We start from the raw sequence: 14,348 nt of genomic DNA, 5'->3' as shown, positions 1-14,348 counted from the left end.
TCTCAAACATTACGCGGACGCATCTATCCAAGACAGCCATGGTGACACGCCATTACATCTCGCGATATCCACTTACACATGGGGAGATCAGGCAGCCGAAGCCCCAGTAGTCGACGCATTGCTCGAATCAGGGGCAAATACTAACAGAGAGAACAGAAGACGTCTAACCCCTTTCCATAAGCTTTTGCAACAGACAAATTATACAGTCAAAGTACTAAGAACTATCCAATCTTTCTTACGGGAAGGTGCTTCCGTTTTCGGGGGTCTGCCAGACGGTAGGACACCTTTACAAGTTTTCTTTGCGCGGTCGAAAACAAAAGGATTCTTCAACTGGGATTCTAACGAGAAGCTTGAAAATGACATATTGAGATGCTTCCTTGCCAAAGGCGCCTCTGTCATGACACCAACGCCGTCCGGGGAGCCTCTCATTTCGGCATTCTGCAACCACGATAGTAATCGTTGGGGGAGAGACAGGAAACTTGGAAAAGAAATTTTCAGCCGCATCATCCCTGATGAAGTCTCCGAGATCGGCAATTCACTTCTTCTCGATCTAGTATCCAACCACTTGCAACGAAATGAAAACGCTGCAGAACTCGTAGCAACTCTTCTTCAAAAGGGCGCAGACCCTAATCACGAGGACCACTCGGGAAAAACTTCGCTTCTTCTCCTATTCCAACACCAAAAAGGCAGGCCCGCGGTCATCGGGGGGTCACTGCCTCCCCTCCTCGAGCATGGTGCCAACCCTTGGCATCGGGACTTTGCTGGACGATGTGCGCTGTTTGAGGCAGCAGAAATGTTGCCTAAAGAGAAGCTAGTGTGGATGATGCTCGAAGCAGACCTCCGGAAACATGATGGTACTGATAGCCCGAGGCGTGGGGATCGTGAGGCCGCAAAGAGCGAGCATTGGGATGGATGGCACCGAGCAGCTCGAGCAGTGGACTGGAACGAGTCGAAAGAGCTCATACTCCGTGAGCACAAGTTTCCTTCGAACAAGATAAGGAACATGATGAGAGAGAGCGCGCTTGGTGTTTTGGCGGAAAAGCACATACACCTCGCCAAGAGCGACCCCACTGAGACGCAACTTCGTCGTAAATATGTGGCGGGAATTATTCGGGATTGTAGAGATCGTGGAATTACTCTTGACGGCAGTTGTACGGACTGTTTGGTAGAGCTTTGTTTATAAGACGGAGATCTTACAATCGTTGAGCGGTCAACGGCGTTGTATGGGACTCTGAGTGGATGTAATCAACGTGTTTAATATGTTCCTCTTTCATATCTCATAGTTGAATATCTTCTATTACAAGACGGTAGAGTAGAAAATAAGAAATACCATTCGCATTGTCTGTTTCATCCCTCATCGATATACTCACCACCGCAGGCTGGGGCCGAACCCTACTCCGGTGGATTACATTGCATGATCCTCCATGAACCACATCTCCTCATCACCTGCTTTAAACGGACTACTCTCATTGAAATACTCAGTTGTGTCATCTGAGCGATTACTGCTTAAAAAGGTTTAGTATGTAACGTCCTGCGTTTTCCCTTACGACGCCTAAGGCGCTCTCTCTTCTTGTTTTGTACCCAGTTGTCGTCATCTCATGTAGTCAGGCTGTCTTGGAGTGGGTAAACGGCCCTGGCCGCGCCAGACCTCTATTTAGCCAGAATGTTGAAATAAGCACTTGACAAATCAGGCAAATCGACCCGTATGACCTTACGCAGCTCTGGCGTGTCGTTTGAGATCAAAAACGTCGATCCCCCGCACTTTTGCGGCATCACTGTTCCTCCAACTCTTCAGATATTATCGCACACAAGGCTTGTGAAAAAATGGCGACCGACGCAACTCATGAACTTTCCCAAGTGATATCTCAAGGGCGTACAAGTCCTGTGCAGTTGGCGACGCCTATCGAGCAGCTCGAGGTCCAAGAGGCGGAGGATGTGCAGAGTGAGATTGTTTATCCCAAAGGATGGAAGCTGTGGTCGACGATGGCCTCGCTCTGCATCGCGTGTTTTCTTAGCGGTCTTGTGAGTATTTGAGCCCATCTGACTACAATGGGTCTTGAATAGCCTCATTCGTTTGATTTGCTAACGAGTCTTGCAGGACCTCACCATTGTCGCAGTTACTGTCCCAAGTCTCACTGATCAGTTCCAGACGATATCAGATATTGGATGGTACTCGGCTGCATAGTGAGATGCCTAATCATCTGTAATAGCGTTGTTCTAACCTGAAATCTAGTGGAATGACCATGAGCGCCTTCGTTTTCTTGTATGACCTCTCCGTTTGTATATAGCGGAACCATCTTCTAACCCGTTTGCAGCATCGGACAAGTCTATACCCTCTTCTCCGTGAAGCCCATCTTTCTCATCGGCCTCGTGGTTTTTGAGATCGGTTCTCTCATCTGTACCCTCGCCCCGAGCTCTGCCGTCTTCATTTTCGGCCGTGCCATCAGCGGACTTGGTCGCGGCGCAATCAACGGCGGCCTCTTCAAGCTTTTGCGTCACTGCTTTCCCCTTTCTCAGCAGGCTCTTATGCACAGCGTCGTTGGTGCATTTCAGAGCGCGGGACTGGTTTCTGCGCCTACGATTGGCGGTGCCTTGATCGATGCTTTTTCCTGGAGAGCCTGCTTTGGCATCAATGTCCCACTTGGAGTCGCTTGTATCGTTTTGACGGCTGTTGGAATTCATGATCCTGCTGGCAACCAGAACGAGGGACTAACTCTCAAGCAAAAGCTCAAGAAGATCAATCTCATGGGAACTATCCTCATTGTACCCGCCATCACTTGCCTTCTCATGGCCCTACAGTGGGGAGGATCAAAGTACGGCTGGGGCAATTGGCGAATCATCTTGCTCCTCGTCCTTTGCGCAGTCCTTTTTGCCGGATTTGGCTATCTGCAGCATCGCCAGAAAGAAGAAGGAATTTTGCCTCCTCGAATCTGGAAGCAGAGAAGCATTCTTGCGGGAACTTGGTACTCGGCATGCGCGGAAGGTGTCCTCGCCGTGACCGAGTACTACATGTCCATATACTTCCAGGGTGTACGAGGTTACTCGCCGACTCAGTCAGGTCTTTTTGCTCTTCCTATGATCGGTGGTCTGGCGGTGGCTATGATTATCTCTGGTGTTGGCGCAACCATGTTTGGATATTATTACCGTAAGCCATCCTTTGACCACTTATCAGCCCAATACTGACATCCAATAGCTTTCATGTTGGCGTCGAGCGTCCTAGCCCCTATCGCTTCCGGGCTCCTTACAACTCTCAACCTGGAAGAACACGTTGCTAAAGGCGTTGCTCTTCTAGGTTTTCTGGGCGCAGCAGTCGGTCTAGGCCTCCAAGGTCCGCAAGTTGCACTGCAAGCCGTGCTACCTATTGACGACGTCTCCCTGGGCGGAGCATTTATCAACTTTGGATCAGGCATGGGCTCAGCTTTGTGGATCTGTGCTTCGGCAACAATGTTCCAAAGTCGCCTCATTGATGAAATCCATTCTTCTTCGCCCGGCACTAATGCCACTGACATCAAAGACGCCGGCCTCACAGGACTACGGGAACGCATCGGCCCCGACAGATTGGAAAGTGTTCTAGCCGGATATGAGAATGCGGTTGTGCAGACGCTGTATATCCCCTTGGCGCTAGCGATATTAACCATCGCTGGCTCGCTTGCCATGGAGCGAAAATCTCTCAAGAAGAAGCAATCTTGAGGATTTGCTTCATTGCTCTCAGATTTCGAATTCACACGAGTACTGGAAAGTTAGATACAGAACCTGAGATTGGTCCTGAATGTCTGGCCCTGGTGTTAGGTTTGGCCTCGGCAGGATATCTACAAGGAAAAGAAGTACAAGATCTATCAATCAGATGATACCGGGTGATACAAATATTCTCGATTTCTACATAGTTAAGCTCTTTGCAAAGTTATTATTCTTTCTCCCTATTTCTTGATTTTTCCATACTATCTAATCCTGTCTTGTGTTCTTGATGATCTCGACTCATCTGTCGTTGCTTAATGAAAAGACTTGCCACCAGCCCAAGCCCTGCAAAGACGGCAAACATGATGTACATTGCCTTTAATGCTGTAAGGAAAGCCCCTCTGGCAATCCTTCCTTGCTCGCCCTGTAGCTCGGCTACCGTGAACACGTTTGATGACGCACTAGACCCTGATAGCATCTTGGCCAGTTTTGGACCCAATGCCTTTCTTAGCTTGCCCTGCTGTGCCTGCATTTTGTTGTTGAATACCACACCGCCAATCACGATAGATATGGCGCTAGCCAACTGTCGGATGAACCCATAGGTCGAAGTGGCAGATCCAATATCGTGTGGCTCGACGTTGTTTTGCAAGGCGATAAGTGGTGACTGATAGTTGGGTCCAACGCCAATGCCCGCAACGAGCTGATAGAGAATAATCTTTGTAAAGTCCTTGTCGAGGGGAAGATCGACGAAGAGCCCGAACCCGACGGTAGCGATCGCCATGCCGGCGCTGATAACGTAGAAATAGTTGCCGGTGAGGCGGATGATGAAGCCGGACGCGGCTGACATGATACACGTTGCCAGGAGGTAGGGGAGGATATAAACCCCTGACATGAGAGAAGATGCAGCGATAACGCCTTGGAAGTAGAGAGGCAGCCAGTATGACGCTGAGAGAGCTATAAGAGCATGGCAGAAGCATGTGGCAAATGCTCCAATGTTTGAGCGGTCGGAAAACAGCCGTAGAGGAACAATTGGGTACTTGGCGTGCTTGGACTCGACGAGAACAAAGAGACATGCCATCAAGATGCCAAAGATGATGAGGCAGATGGTTGTTGGTGATTTCCAAGGAAATATGACACCTCCCAACTCCAAGCCCAATAGCAGAAGAACAGTTCCGCCAACAACAGTCAGACTTCCAAGCCAGTCAAGAGCCTTGAGTCCGTCTACCATTGGAGTGCGAGGGTTGTGGAGTTTGAGGACAAAGTAGAGAATAACTATACCGACGCCAGATATTGGCAGGTTGATGTAGAAGCACCATCTCCATGAGGCCCGGTAAGAAAAGGCGCCGCCGATGACTGGCCCCAAGGCGCTTGATACTCCCCAGACGGCACCCACTAGCCCGTAGTAGAAACCTCTCTCGCGAACTGAGAAGAGGTCTCCGATGCAAATATTGACAAGTGTGTTGACTCCCCCACCACCAATGCCTTGAACGGCACGACCAACAATGAGCATGGTCATGTTGACAGCAGCGCCGCACAACAAAGACCCAACCCAAAAGATGATGAGTGTAGCCAAGAGAATTGACTTGCGGCCCCATATATCGGACAATGTTCCCCATGTCGGGGCGCAAGCAGCATTGGCCAGGACATAGGATGCACCAATCCAGACGTACCCGGAACTAGATTGTAGGTCCTCTGAGATGGTCGGTATGGCGGTGGCGACAATGGTGACGTCGAGAGCCGCGAGGAATAGGGCGGCCAGAAGTGAGGTCGTAATAACTGTGTTTTCGAGCTTGCTTCGTTGAGTTTGAGGCGGCTCGGAAGGAGGAGAGTCGGAACTTCTTTGCTCCACATCCCCAACGCTTGAATGTCTTGATTGAGTGTTGGCCTGAATCTCATCTTCTTCTGTGATGCCTGCCATTCTGAATAATTGTTGTCATCGGGCAATACAATAATGTAGTTCAATTCGACTGGAAAGCCTCTTGTTGTGGCTACAAAAGAGTCAGCGAAGATGACGAACGGGGGCAAACACGCAAGTGGGATTTCCGAAGAATCGCGCCATCTCGGTCCGCTGAGAGCCGTTCTCGGAGAGAAGCACCAGATCCGTCCCCGAGACCCCGATCAGAAGATGTGAAAAACGATCATCTGACGTCTTCTCGTATTGGGCCAAGACTGCGGGGACGGCAGCGGGTAAAGTCATCCTTGGCTAGCGTTGCAATGCTTGCGTTCCGAGGTGGGTTGGAGAACTGAGGCGCTTGTGGCTATTGGCCACCAGATCGTGACGTGTACTGGCTTGACTCGAATAGAGATCAGGTTATGGTAGAGTTAGATATCATCCAGCAATTTCTAGAACAAAAGAATGCATCTAGATCAGTTGCAGGGCCTCACAGACGTCAATTGGATGATAGAGTAGTTATGCATCCTCTACACAAATGGCACTAATTCTGTCCGATTGTAAAGCCACAGTAACAACGCATCTGGATAGAATAGTGACTGATAATTGATCTTAAGTCTTATGAGACGACATTCCTGCTTCCTCCACGAAGATACTCTTTCAAGTTCTGGACAATGATTTCCTGCATATTAACAGTCGTTTGATCCGCGCACCAAGCCAGATGAGGAGTGAGGGTTAAGTTGAGATCCTTTGCCTCCTCGCTGAGCAAAACACTGTCATGATCGCTACCAGCAGGCTCATGCTCAAACACATCAGTCGCCGCTCCATGGATGAGTCTCTGTCGGAGAGCTTGTACCAGTGCTTTCTCGTCCACCAAGCCTCCACGGCCAACATTAATCAGCACTGCATCGTGTCTCATACTCTGAAGTTCCTCTGATCCAATCGTGTTTCGGGTTTGCGGCGTGAGGGGGAGTGTGATGAACAGGACAGTAGCTCGGCGCAAGACTTCATCAAAGGCAATTCGTTGACTGTCACCCGAGTTGGAGCCAGGACCAATTCCAGCTTCTTTCCTTGCGGCGACGAGAACCTTCATTCCCAAGGCTTCACAAAGACGGGCTATACGCTGTCCTAACGCGCCGAAACCAAGAATACCGACAGTCTCATTGCCACAAGTGTGGGGTGGCTGGCCTTGAGTGTCTTTCAATATGTTGGACATGCTGCCAGAATTTGCCCAGGCATTAGGAGAATCGGCGAACAACGTGTTGTGGAGACGAACGAAAGATCGTCTGACTGAAAAGTACTGTTACTGTTAGAAACCATCTGTTTCTTATAGAGAACAAAACTCACAAGCCCGAGAGCATGCTCGGACACGGCTTCAGTCGCCGCGTGTGGTGAGAACATGACGGTGATATTTCGTTTCTTGCACTCTTCCAGATCAATATGATTGGTTCCAGTCGTCTCGGATATCACGCATTTCCTTCTCTCCAATCAGCACCTTGTCCCTTGGTGGGAGACGGATCTTACAGGTACGGCGCCTCGCCCAACGTCTCTGCGTTGATAGGAACCGTTGTGAGCGTCACAATACTTGCGTCGTGAATCCTCGCAGCGATGAGAGCTTTGGCAGCCGGCGGAGTGTACTCGTATGTGATGAGCTCATGCGTGAGCGGTGAAAGGTCAATTGCAGGTGCGGGGACATGGATGGTTTCCAGCTTGACAATAACATGGTGAGTATTATCTGGTAGTCTCGAGGGACTCTGTACTTTTTCCGCAGCTTGACTGGCCATTTTGGTGACAATTAGGGTTGTGAGTTGGAATGTTACGTGGGGATGGAGGTGAGGGGTTTGTAGAGGCTAACAAATGATAAGGCGGAGGTTGACGGAGAGATAAGTTTTGTGGATTCTACCAGAGTGGAAACGCCACTACATTTTAGCTCTATCAGCTTTTTATCACATAAGAGCAGCTCCATAGAAAGATAGGATGCAGTACCCAGTCAATAGCTCAGTAACAAGATCTACATTTCGCTCCTGCCAGCCCATTGCGCAGAGATCAGTCAGGATATTCGGGATTGATCCCGGGGTTAAAGCCTTAGTGATAACCTCACCTGTTAGGGAACTATAGCAGAGGTACTTAGCTGTCAGGTAAAACTCAGTGATAGTTAAAGCATCCCTCATATAAATGGATGTGATTAACTTAATATCCCTGTCGTGACCTAGTTGGAGGTCATTGCTAGCTTAAGAGGCAGTCGTCCCGCCAGATTCAGACTGCACGTCCGAGAATGCGGCTTTGGCCGCCACAGGGAGAGTCTCTTCGAGTCTCTGGAGGAGAGCAGGATCAAGGCTAATTTGGGGAAAGCCAAATTTTGTCTCTGGCATATTGAAATAATTGGAGAATTGATGATGGGGCAAAATGCTGGGCGAGATTGCCCGACGGAACAGCCGGGTGGCCATCTCCGGAGAAAGGTGGGTCGCATCCGATAGATTGCCGGAGAGAAGTGGATACCCAGGTCTCGGGTCCACGCTTCGCCTGTTACTGTAACCGGACAAATGTGGTTCTTCACCACGGACTCATGGGATACGATAAGGCTTACAAATGTCGAGATTGTCACAAGGTCCTGGTGCGAGAGGAGAATCGCCGCAGGAAAACCGAATATAAAATACATACAAAGGCCGATGTCAAATGGGTAAAACGATCCATATTACATTTATCCATCGTCCCTAAATCTCAACCATCCTACCATGTCGAAGCTGGTCTCAGTTATCGGTGCCACTGGCATCCAGGGCGGCTCCGTCGTTAGAGCCCTTCTCGACGACAACACCTACAGTGTGAGAGCTATCACAAGAGACAAGACGAGCGCTGCGGCTCAAAAGCTAGCTGACAGCGGAGCTGAGGTAATTGAGGCTGACCTCGATGACCTTTCCTCCCTGGAGCGTGCTTTTGCCGGGTCCTACGCCATCTTCGCCGCAACAAACTTCTTTGAGTCCTTCCCAGCCATTAGCGAAAACGAGGCGATTGAGAAAGAAGCCATCCAGGGTATCAATCTGGCCAACGCCGCCATGGCTACTCCTACCCTTCAACATTTCGTCTGGTCGACCCTTCCTAACGCCGGCCGAATCAGCAATGGAAGATGCCATGTCCCGCACTACGTTGGGAAGAACAAGATCGACGATTACATCAAGTCTAAAACGGAGCTGTTTGCTAAAACTACGTTTCTTTGGGTCAGCTACTATGCTTCAAACATGCTGTATCCATTTTTCAAACCATTCCCTGTTACCACAACCGACCCAAGGAAGTACATTCAACTCCTCCCAGTCCCGTCGTCGACGCCCATGACATTGATCGGAGACGCAACGACAAATGTCGGTATCTTTGTCCGTGCTATTTTGGATCAGCCGGAAAAGTCTCTCCCGGCCAAGTTCGTCCTCGGCGCTACAGACAGGATGACTACTGGGGACCTACTCTCGCTGTGGGCGGAGGTGAATGGTGCAGAGGCAGAGTATGTCATGGCAGAAAGGAAGACGTATTATAAGCTGTGGCCTGGATGGGCTGAGGTAATGGACGCGGCCCTTGTGTACTGGGGTCTTGTTCAAGAGAGGGACTACTCAGGCGAAGATGAGATATTGACTGCAGAAAACCTGGGAGTCATTGGGTTGGTCAACACGGCTACGGCTCTGGGCAAGATGAGAGAATAAGTAGTTGAATTGGGACATGATCACAGGTTCCAGGCATATACAAACTTTGATAAGGTGGTGGCTATCAGAGGAAGAGAAATCCAATCCAATTCAATCTTATGTGATCTTGTGACTCAACTCTTGAAAGGGTGTTCAACCAAAGACAGAACTCTCCTTGGGTCTCGGTTTAATTTATCCACGCCATTATCGATTTGGTAGTCGATGGCGCTTCCTCCCACTTGTTTGCCACCGAACAAAATAATCTCTCTCCTTCAGCAAATTAAACCACGTGATCCGCGCATAGCAGGCTATGGATTTAAGAAGCAGCTTGCTAAGCCCAGGGCCCCAATTGCGCTTGAGGCCCTGAAGGCCCTGAAATATAGACCCTGAATGCGCTGAAGGCCTCCCGACTAATTCACTTCAGGCAGCTTACAACCGGCCTCCAAAAGCAGCTTGCAACGGCTCTCAAAGGCAGCTTACAAAGGCAGCTTGCAACCCTACAATCGGCTCAAGGTCCTATGGCTAAGTGTGGCTCTGGTGGCTGAGTTAAGCTAGCTTCTTATTGGCTGTACTATGGGCTTTGTAATCAGATTCATAAATGCACAGCCGTTATATCTTCTTGGCCTTTCAACTCTCCCTCCCCACGTCAACCTAACTCGACGTCTTGCCACCGAATCAAGCATGTCGCTCCGGAAAACATCGTGTGCTGCCTGTGTTTCAGCCAAGTGCCGCTGCGACCGCGACTTGCCGCTATGTCGTCGTTGCAGGCAAAAGTCTCTGCCGTGCGAATACCCATACCCGCCTGCGGGTCAGTCGGATTTAACAAATCAGGAAGAGCCTATGCCATCAGACACGGCGTTTTCCGGGCTTGGAAATATAGGCAGCCTGGATGTCACCGAGTTCCTTGACTTTGACCTCACCGAAATAGACGGTCCTTCGGTTGCTGATGCGTGGGAATCTGTCGGCTCACAGATAGCCGCTAACTTCGAGCATTTGCCTGTGCCCGAGTCAGACGAGGCGCTGCATTCGCTCCTCTGGCCCTTTCCAGATGACAATGCCACCAATTCAGACGCACATCGAGCAACCGACCACTCAAGACGTCACCGAAAGCAACGCCGTCGGGCCTTTCAACAAGCTAGGCAAACTAGTATCGCACCACCGCTGCAAGGCATATGGCCACGTGGGTGCGAGGTCGAAACCTGGAACTTCTGCGCCAAAGAGCTCCTCTCTTTCGTCACACTGTTTGCCACGACAGCAACCAGCCCCTTCATCCTACAACCAACTGACAACGGGCTTCACGCATCACTCCAGAGAGCCCTTGGTGTTTGCGCCGCATCCTGCACACTAAGAGAGCCACAATTTGGCCAGCTCTTCGAAGCCGAGATGCAGCATCTCATCAACACTTCTGTTGTTGGCGATATGTCCGTCGTGCCGGAGGATGCTTACAGCCAGGCTCTCTCCGCCTTCCGGCAGAACCTTGCCCGCTTACAGGCAATGGTGTTATATCAAATCATTGGCCTTTTTAGCACCAGCCATGTCCAACGGCATCGCGCCAAGCAGAATGAGGCCTTGATGGCGTCCTGGACGAGAGAGTTACTGCTGTGCATACAGTTGCTGGAGCTCAAATCGAAAGTGAAGATGTGGATGTTTCCGCGCTCCAACCTCAACAACCCCCAATCCGTGAGAGAAGAGACATCAGTGCTTTCGTCGTCGCATGACATGCCTCTACAAAAAGAGGAGATTGAAAGTGCTTACAGAGCTATCCTCGTATCATATCTCGCCCGGTGCGTTCACTCTCTTCTCAGTGATCAGAAGGGAAATTTAATACCGGAACTTGGCTTGATGCCAGTTCTTGTACCTCCGCAACAAGGAACTATAGTAAGTTGGACATTGTGAGCAGCGTTTTCTGAACGCATAAGCTAACGACACAAGGTGGAGACACATGATTTCCTAGATAAGGAGATTCACACAATGTCTTATAACGATTTTGCCGACCTTTGGGGCCAGCAGAAGAGCATGCCAGGACTGGACATTCACGATCGTTTTATTTTACTTTTAATAGTAGCGTGTAAGGGCGTTAATATTATAAACTCAAGCAGTCACATATACGCATCAGGCTCGATAGGATGGAGTAGCTGGTAGTTTAGTATCAAGATTTTCACTTAGCTCCTACCGACCTATCGCTTAGAGATTGATCGGGATAGTCGTCATTAATCCCGGGGTTAGATCACTGCTGTTATAATGGCCTAAATACCTATTATTTTCTTACACTTGATAAAATTAGCACTTGCCAGAGATAGACGCAGACGCGGTTGCATTTCTACAACAGTTACGGAGGTCCAAGCTGGGGTCATGGGGAGGCAGGGCTAAGCCTGTTTACGGCTTACACAGGTCGCCTTCTCGAGGGCGCGGCCAAGTTGCACATTAGGTGGGTAGATCATGGTTAAGAAGACAAAATTCGTAGCGTCAAACTCTTAATTCATTTTAATTTCAAAATGCTCATTATCTCATTAATTCCGCTGCCTAAGCTAGGTCCATAAAAGCACGTATTAAGGGCATCTACTTGCCAAACGAGATCAACTCCAAATCGCCACTCTCCGCAGCAACCCGCAAGACATTTTGCCTGGGCTCATTGCAACGAAAGTCCCCGCATCAGTTCCTTCTTCAACTCCGTATTGTGCTGAGCTCTTGTTACCAACCGCCGCACGAGGGGCTTACACCCTGCACCAGATGCTACACATAGCAGTTCCACAGCCCACCGCTCTCGAACCGAGATATCCAGCACGAAGTCAACGTGGTCAAACACTTGGTCCCAGTCTTTGAACTGTGTGGAGAAAGCAGACCATCGTTTGATAATGAGTCGAAAGAAATCAAGGTTCTGAAGCTGGTGGCCATGTTTGCTTTCGAGAAGTATCTTGACCCGGGCAAAATCACCCCATTGAAGAATCTGACTGGCTGCCCCGATCAATGGGTTGGGGAGAAACTTGTCCTTGTCAAAGTCGGAATTCTCAAGCATTCCACGAAGCATGTCTTCCGAGCCGTATAGTGAGGTGATACTGAGGGGGTCGTATAGACTGCTGTCGAATTCAAACCTCGGCTGGATTGCGCAATCCGGGCGGCAATTCTGCTGAACCCAGTTATCAAGCCGCGTTGAGCCTGCTCGGCATAGGTTCTCTATGCTGGTCAAGCTTGGAAGAGGATGGTTCGTGACAGCGGAGAAGTGATCCATCCAATAACATGATGCGTAAACAAAGAACTCCCCAAAACCACGGTCAACAGGGTCATAGCGGACCATGCCTCGCTCCCAGTCTTCCCATGAACAGCCTGGCTTGTAATCAGCCAGCAGGGCATCGTCGCTGAACAGATCGACATCCCGTGGCAGCGCCTCCATGGCCACTTGCTCTTCGGGAAATATCTCAGTGGTTCCAATTTCGCCGAGTTGGAGATAGTTGACACAAATCTCAAGAAGAAGCCCTTCCAGACTCTCGGTGCGCTGTTGCAGAGTCACTCCATCGGTTGATGCTGAGGTAACTGGGCTTTGCAGCTGATCCGCCCTGTGCTCCAAGATAAACGCCTTCACAGACTGGTGGATGAGGCGAACTTGACGCTTCTTTAAGTCGCTGAAATCCAACCGGCCAACGAATGGGTGAATGAAGCTCATCAGCCTTTGGTGGTCTACCAAATCACTGAGAGCAGCCACGGTGGTCACCTCTGGCGGAGCGGTCCCCATAGCAACTGCCCAAGCAAGTTCTAGTATGCTAAGCGGTCGACGGGCAATCGCAAGAATTGCTAATGCCATGTTGGCATGACGCTCATTGTCGGAGTCGTTGGAAGTGTGTCGCGACAGCAGCACAGAATAGAGTTCTGAGAGCTGGGTTGGTAATGGGACTTGTCCCAGAAAGAGTCGCATCGGGCCAAGCGCCATGATTCCACGGGTTTGGATGAGTTCGATCACCATCTTGGTCCATATGGCACTCCCTTGAGCCAGATGAGACACTCTCTCAATGACAAGTGCTTCGACGTCTTTGGGTAGATAGGATAGCTGCGTCTCGACTGCCTTCCTGACGATAAGGCTATCTCGCTTGTCGTTGCACCCGAGAGTGATCTTGGGCATTCCCTTGACCTGGCCCATGATCCCTTCTTGGGGGCGGAAGGATAGCAAGACTTTCAGCCTCGGCATCTTTTGCGATAAGGCTTCCAGGTATTCGAGTACAACGCCTCTGGAGGGCCGGTCACACTCATCGAGGCCATCAATGGCGAAGAAGACCTGGCGATCGATTGCGTCTAGGAGCTTTTGTAGAAACTCTCGCAGTTTGTTGGTGTCCGTAGCCGGTTCGAAATGCCCGGAAGCCTGAGCTTGCTTGTACCATTCATAGAACGTCTTCCTCAAGCCGGGAAGTTGCTCAAGTAGGGATAGAATGAGACAAGAGAGGATCTGAGCGGTTTGATCGGGACCTGCGTTTTGACAGTAGTAAAAGCACACCTTGGCCTGAGGAAGCTGTTGCCCACTCCTTCGCCTCAGCTCGTCGACAAGGAATCCCATGGCGACGGTCTTCCCGCTGCCCATTTCACCGAGAAGCACCAGGTGTTCGGAGGTTGGGCTGCGATACCAGTTGATAAAGCCTGGATCCTCCAGCAAGAACTCACAGGCCTGATCAGCCCGCAGATCCTGCAGGTTCGCGTGATATTGACTCTGCTGCCTCATGATGCTGCTGCCCAGCCATCGACCGACTGTGGTTGGGTAAGAAGACGCTAACTGAATCTGGGCAATGCGAACTTACTTTCTTGGTCGTATAACATGGCTTTGATGTCTTGAACAATCTCCAGTGTTGCTTTTTGCACGAGATTTCGAAGGGTATCGGCCTGTCTGAGGAAGTCTTGAACGATGCTTGGCAGATGACCGTTGTCCAAGATTAGACCCACGATCACGTTTGCGCCTTTTCTAGAGAGGATCTCGTATGAAGCGTTGTAGAACTCGAGGAGCTTCTTATACACTGAGACGAGTGCCTGTGACGTGTCAGGAAGAGCTTGCAGCATTGAATGTAAGTCGCATCGTTACCTTGTGAATGTCTTTCTTATCGGCTTTCTGGCCCAGCGTATCACAGTCATCAATG

The 14,348-nt window shown here is 50.1% G+C and overlaps 6 protein-coding genes across 6 annotated transcripts; 3 read left to right on the top strand and 3 right to left on the bottom strand.

Annotated features, from left to right (window-relative positions):
* Positions 1-1,824: 1,824 nt before the first annotated feature.
* On the top strand, positions 1,825-3,690 carry NECHADRAFT_52599 (uncharacterized protein; the record flags this gene model as incomplete). The annotated part of the gene is made up of 5 exons (XM_003042058.1): positions 1,825-2,022; positions 2,099-2,184; positions 2,234-2,263; positions 2,316-3,145; positions 3,221-3,690. 5 exons carry the CDS (start codon positions 1,825-1,827, stop codon positions 3,688-3,690), a joined length of 1,614 nt encoding a protein of 537 aa, XP_003042104.1.
* A 214-nt stretch (positions 3,691-3,904) lies between these two features.
* NECHADRAFT_52609 (uncharacterized protein) lies at positions 3,905-5,593 on the bottom strand (the record flags this gene model as incomplete). Its single annotated transcript, XM_003041993.1, has 1 exon — positions 3,905-5,593. One exon carries the CDS (start codon positions 5,591-5,593, stop codon positions 3,905-3,907), a length of 1,689 nt encoding a protein of 562 aa, XP_003042039.1.
* Positions 5,594-6,183: 590 nt separating this feature from the next.
* Positions 6,184-7,365, bottom strand: NECHADRAFT_102059 (uncharacterized protein). Its single transcript, XM_003041992.1, has 3 exons — positions 7,091-7,365; positions 6,914-7,043; positions 6,184-6,866 (listed from the first exon to the last, which is right to left on the bottom strand). The coding sequence occupies exons 1-3, from the start codon at positions 7,348-7,350 to the stop codon at positions 6,186-6,188; spliced, it is 1,071 nt and encodes a 356-aa protein (XP_003042038.1). The 5' UTR covers positions 7,351-7,365; the 3' UTR covers positions 6,184-6,185.
* Positions 7,366-8,301: 936 nt separating this feature from the next.
* Positions 8,302-9,453, top strand: NECHADRAFT_97421 (uncharacterized protein; the record flags this gene model as incomplete). Its single annotated transcript, XM_003042057.1, has 2 exons — positions 8,302-9,212; positions 9,282-9,453. The coding sequence occupies 2 exons, from the start codon at positions 8,302-8,304 to the stop codon at positions 9,451-9,453; spliced, it is 1,083 nt and encodes a 360-aa protein (XP_003042103.1).
* A 462-nt stretch (positions 9,454-9,915) lies between these two features.
* Positions 9,916-11,359, top strand: NECHADRAFT_86961 (uncharacterized protein; the record flags this gene model as incomplete). Its single annotated transcript, XM_003042056.1, has 4 exons — positions 9,916-11,018; positions 11,084-11,112; positions 11,189-11,302; positions 11,334-11,359. 4 exons carry the CDS (start codon positions 9,916-9,918, stop codon positions 11,357-11,359), a joined length of 1,272 nt encoding a protein of 423 aa, XP_003042102.1.
* Positions 11,360-11,863: 504 nt separating this feature from the next.
* Positions 11,864-14,034, bottom strand: NECHADRAFT_97420 (uncharacterized protein; the record flags this gene model as incomplete). The annotated part of the gene is made up of 2 exons (XM_003041991.1): positions 11,864-13,965; positions 14,016-14,034. The coding sequence occupies 2 exons, from the start codon at positions 14,032-14,034 to the stop codon at positions 11,864-11,866; spliced, it is 2,121 nt and encodes a 706-aa protein (XP_003042037.1).
* Between the last annotated feature and the right edge of the window lie 314 nt (positions 14,035-14,348).

This window comes from Fusarium vanettenii (assembly GCF_000151355.1).
Source record: "Fusarium vanettenii 77-13-4 chromosome 11 genomic scaffold NECHAsca_39_chr11_5_0, whole genome shotgun sequence".
NCBI lineage: Eukaryota > Fungi > Ascomycota > Sordariomycetes > Hypocreales > Nectriaceae > Fusarium > Fusarium vanettenii.
This window is presented reverse-complemented; position numbering and strand designations above follow the sequence as displayed.

Bases quoted from the DNA above. Each gene is read 5' to 3' on its own strand.
- NECHADRAFT_102059 (XM_003041992.1), bottom strand. From the start codon at position 7,350: ATGGCCAGTCAAGCTGCGGAAAAAGTACAGAGTCCCTCGAGACTACCA. The intron at 7,044-7,090 runs GTAAGATCCGTC...ATTGGAGAGAAG, and splicing joins TTGGGCGAGGCGCCGTACCT to GAAATGCGTGATATCCGAGA. The intron at 6,867-6,913 runs GTGAGTTTTGTT...TAACAGTAACAG, and splicing joins CCGAGCATGCTCTCGGGCTT to TACTTTTCAGTCAGACGATC.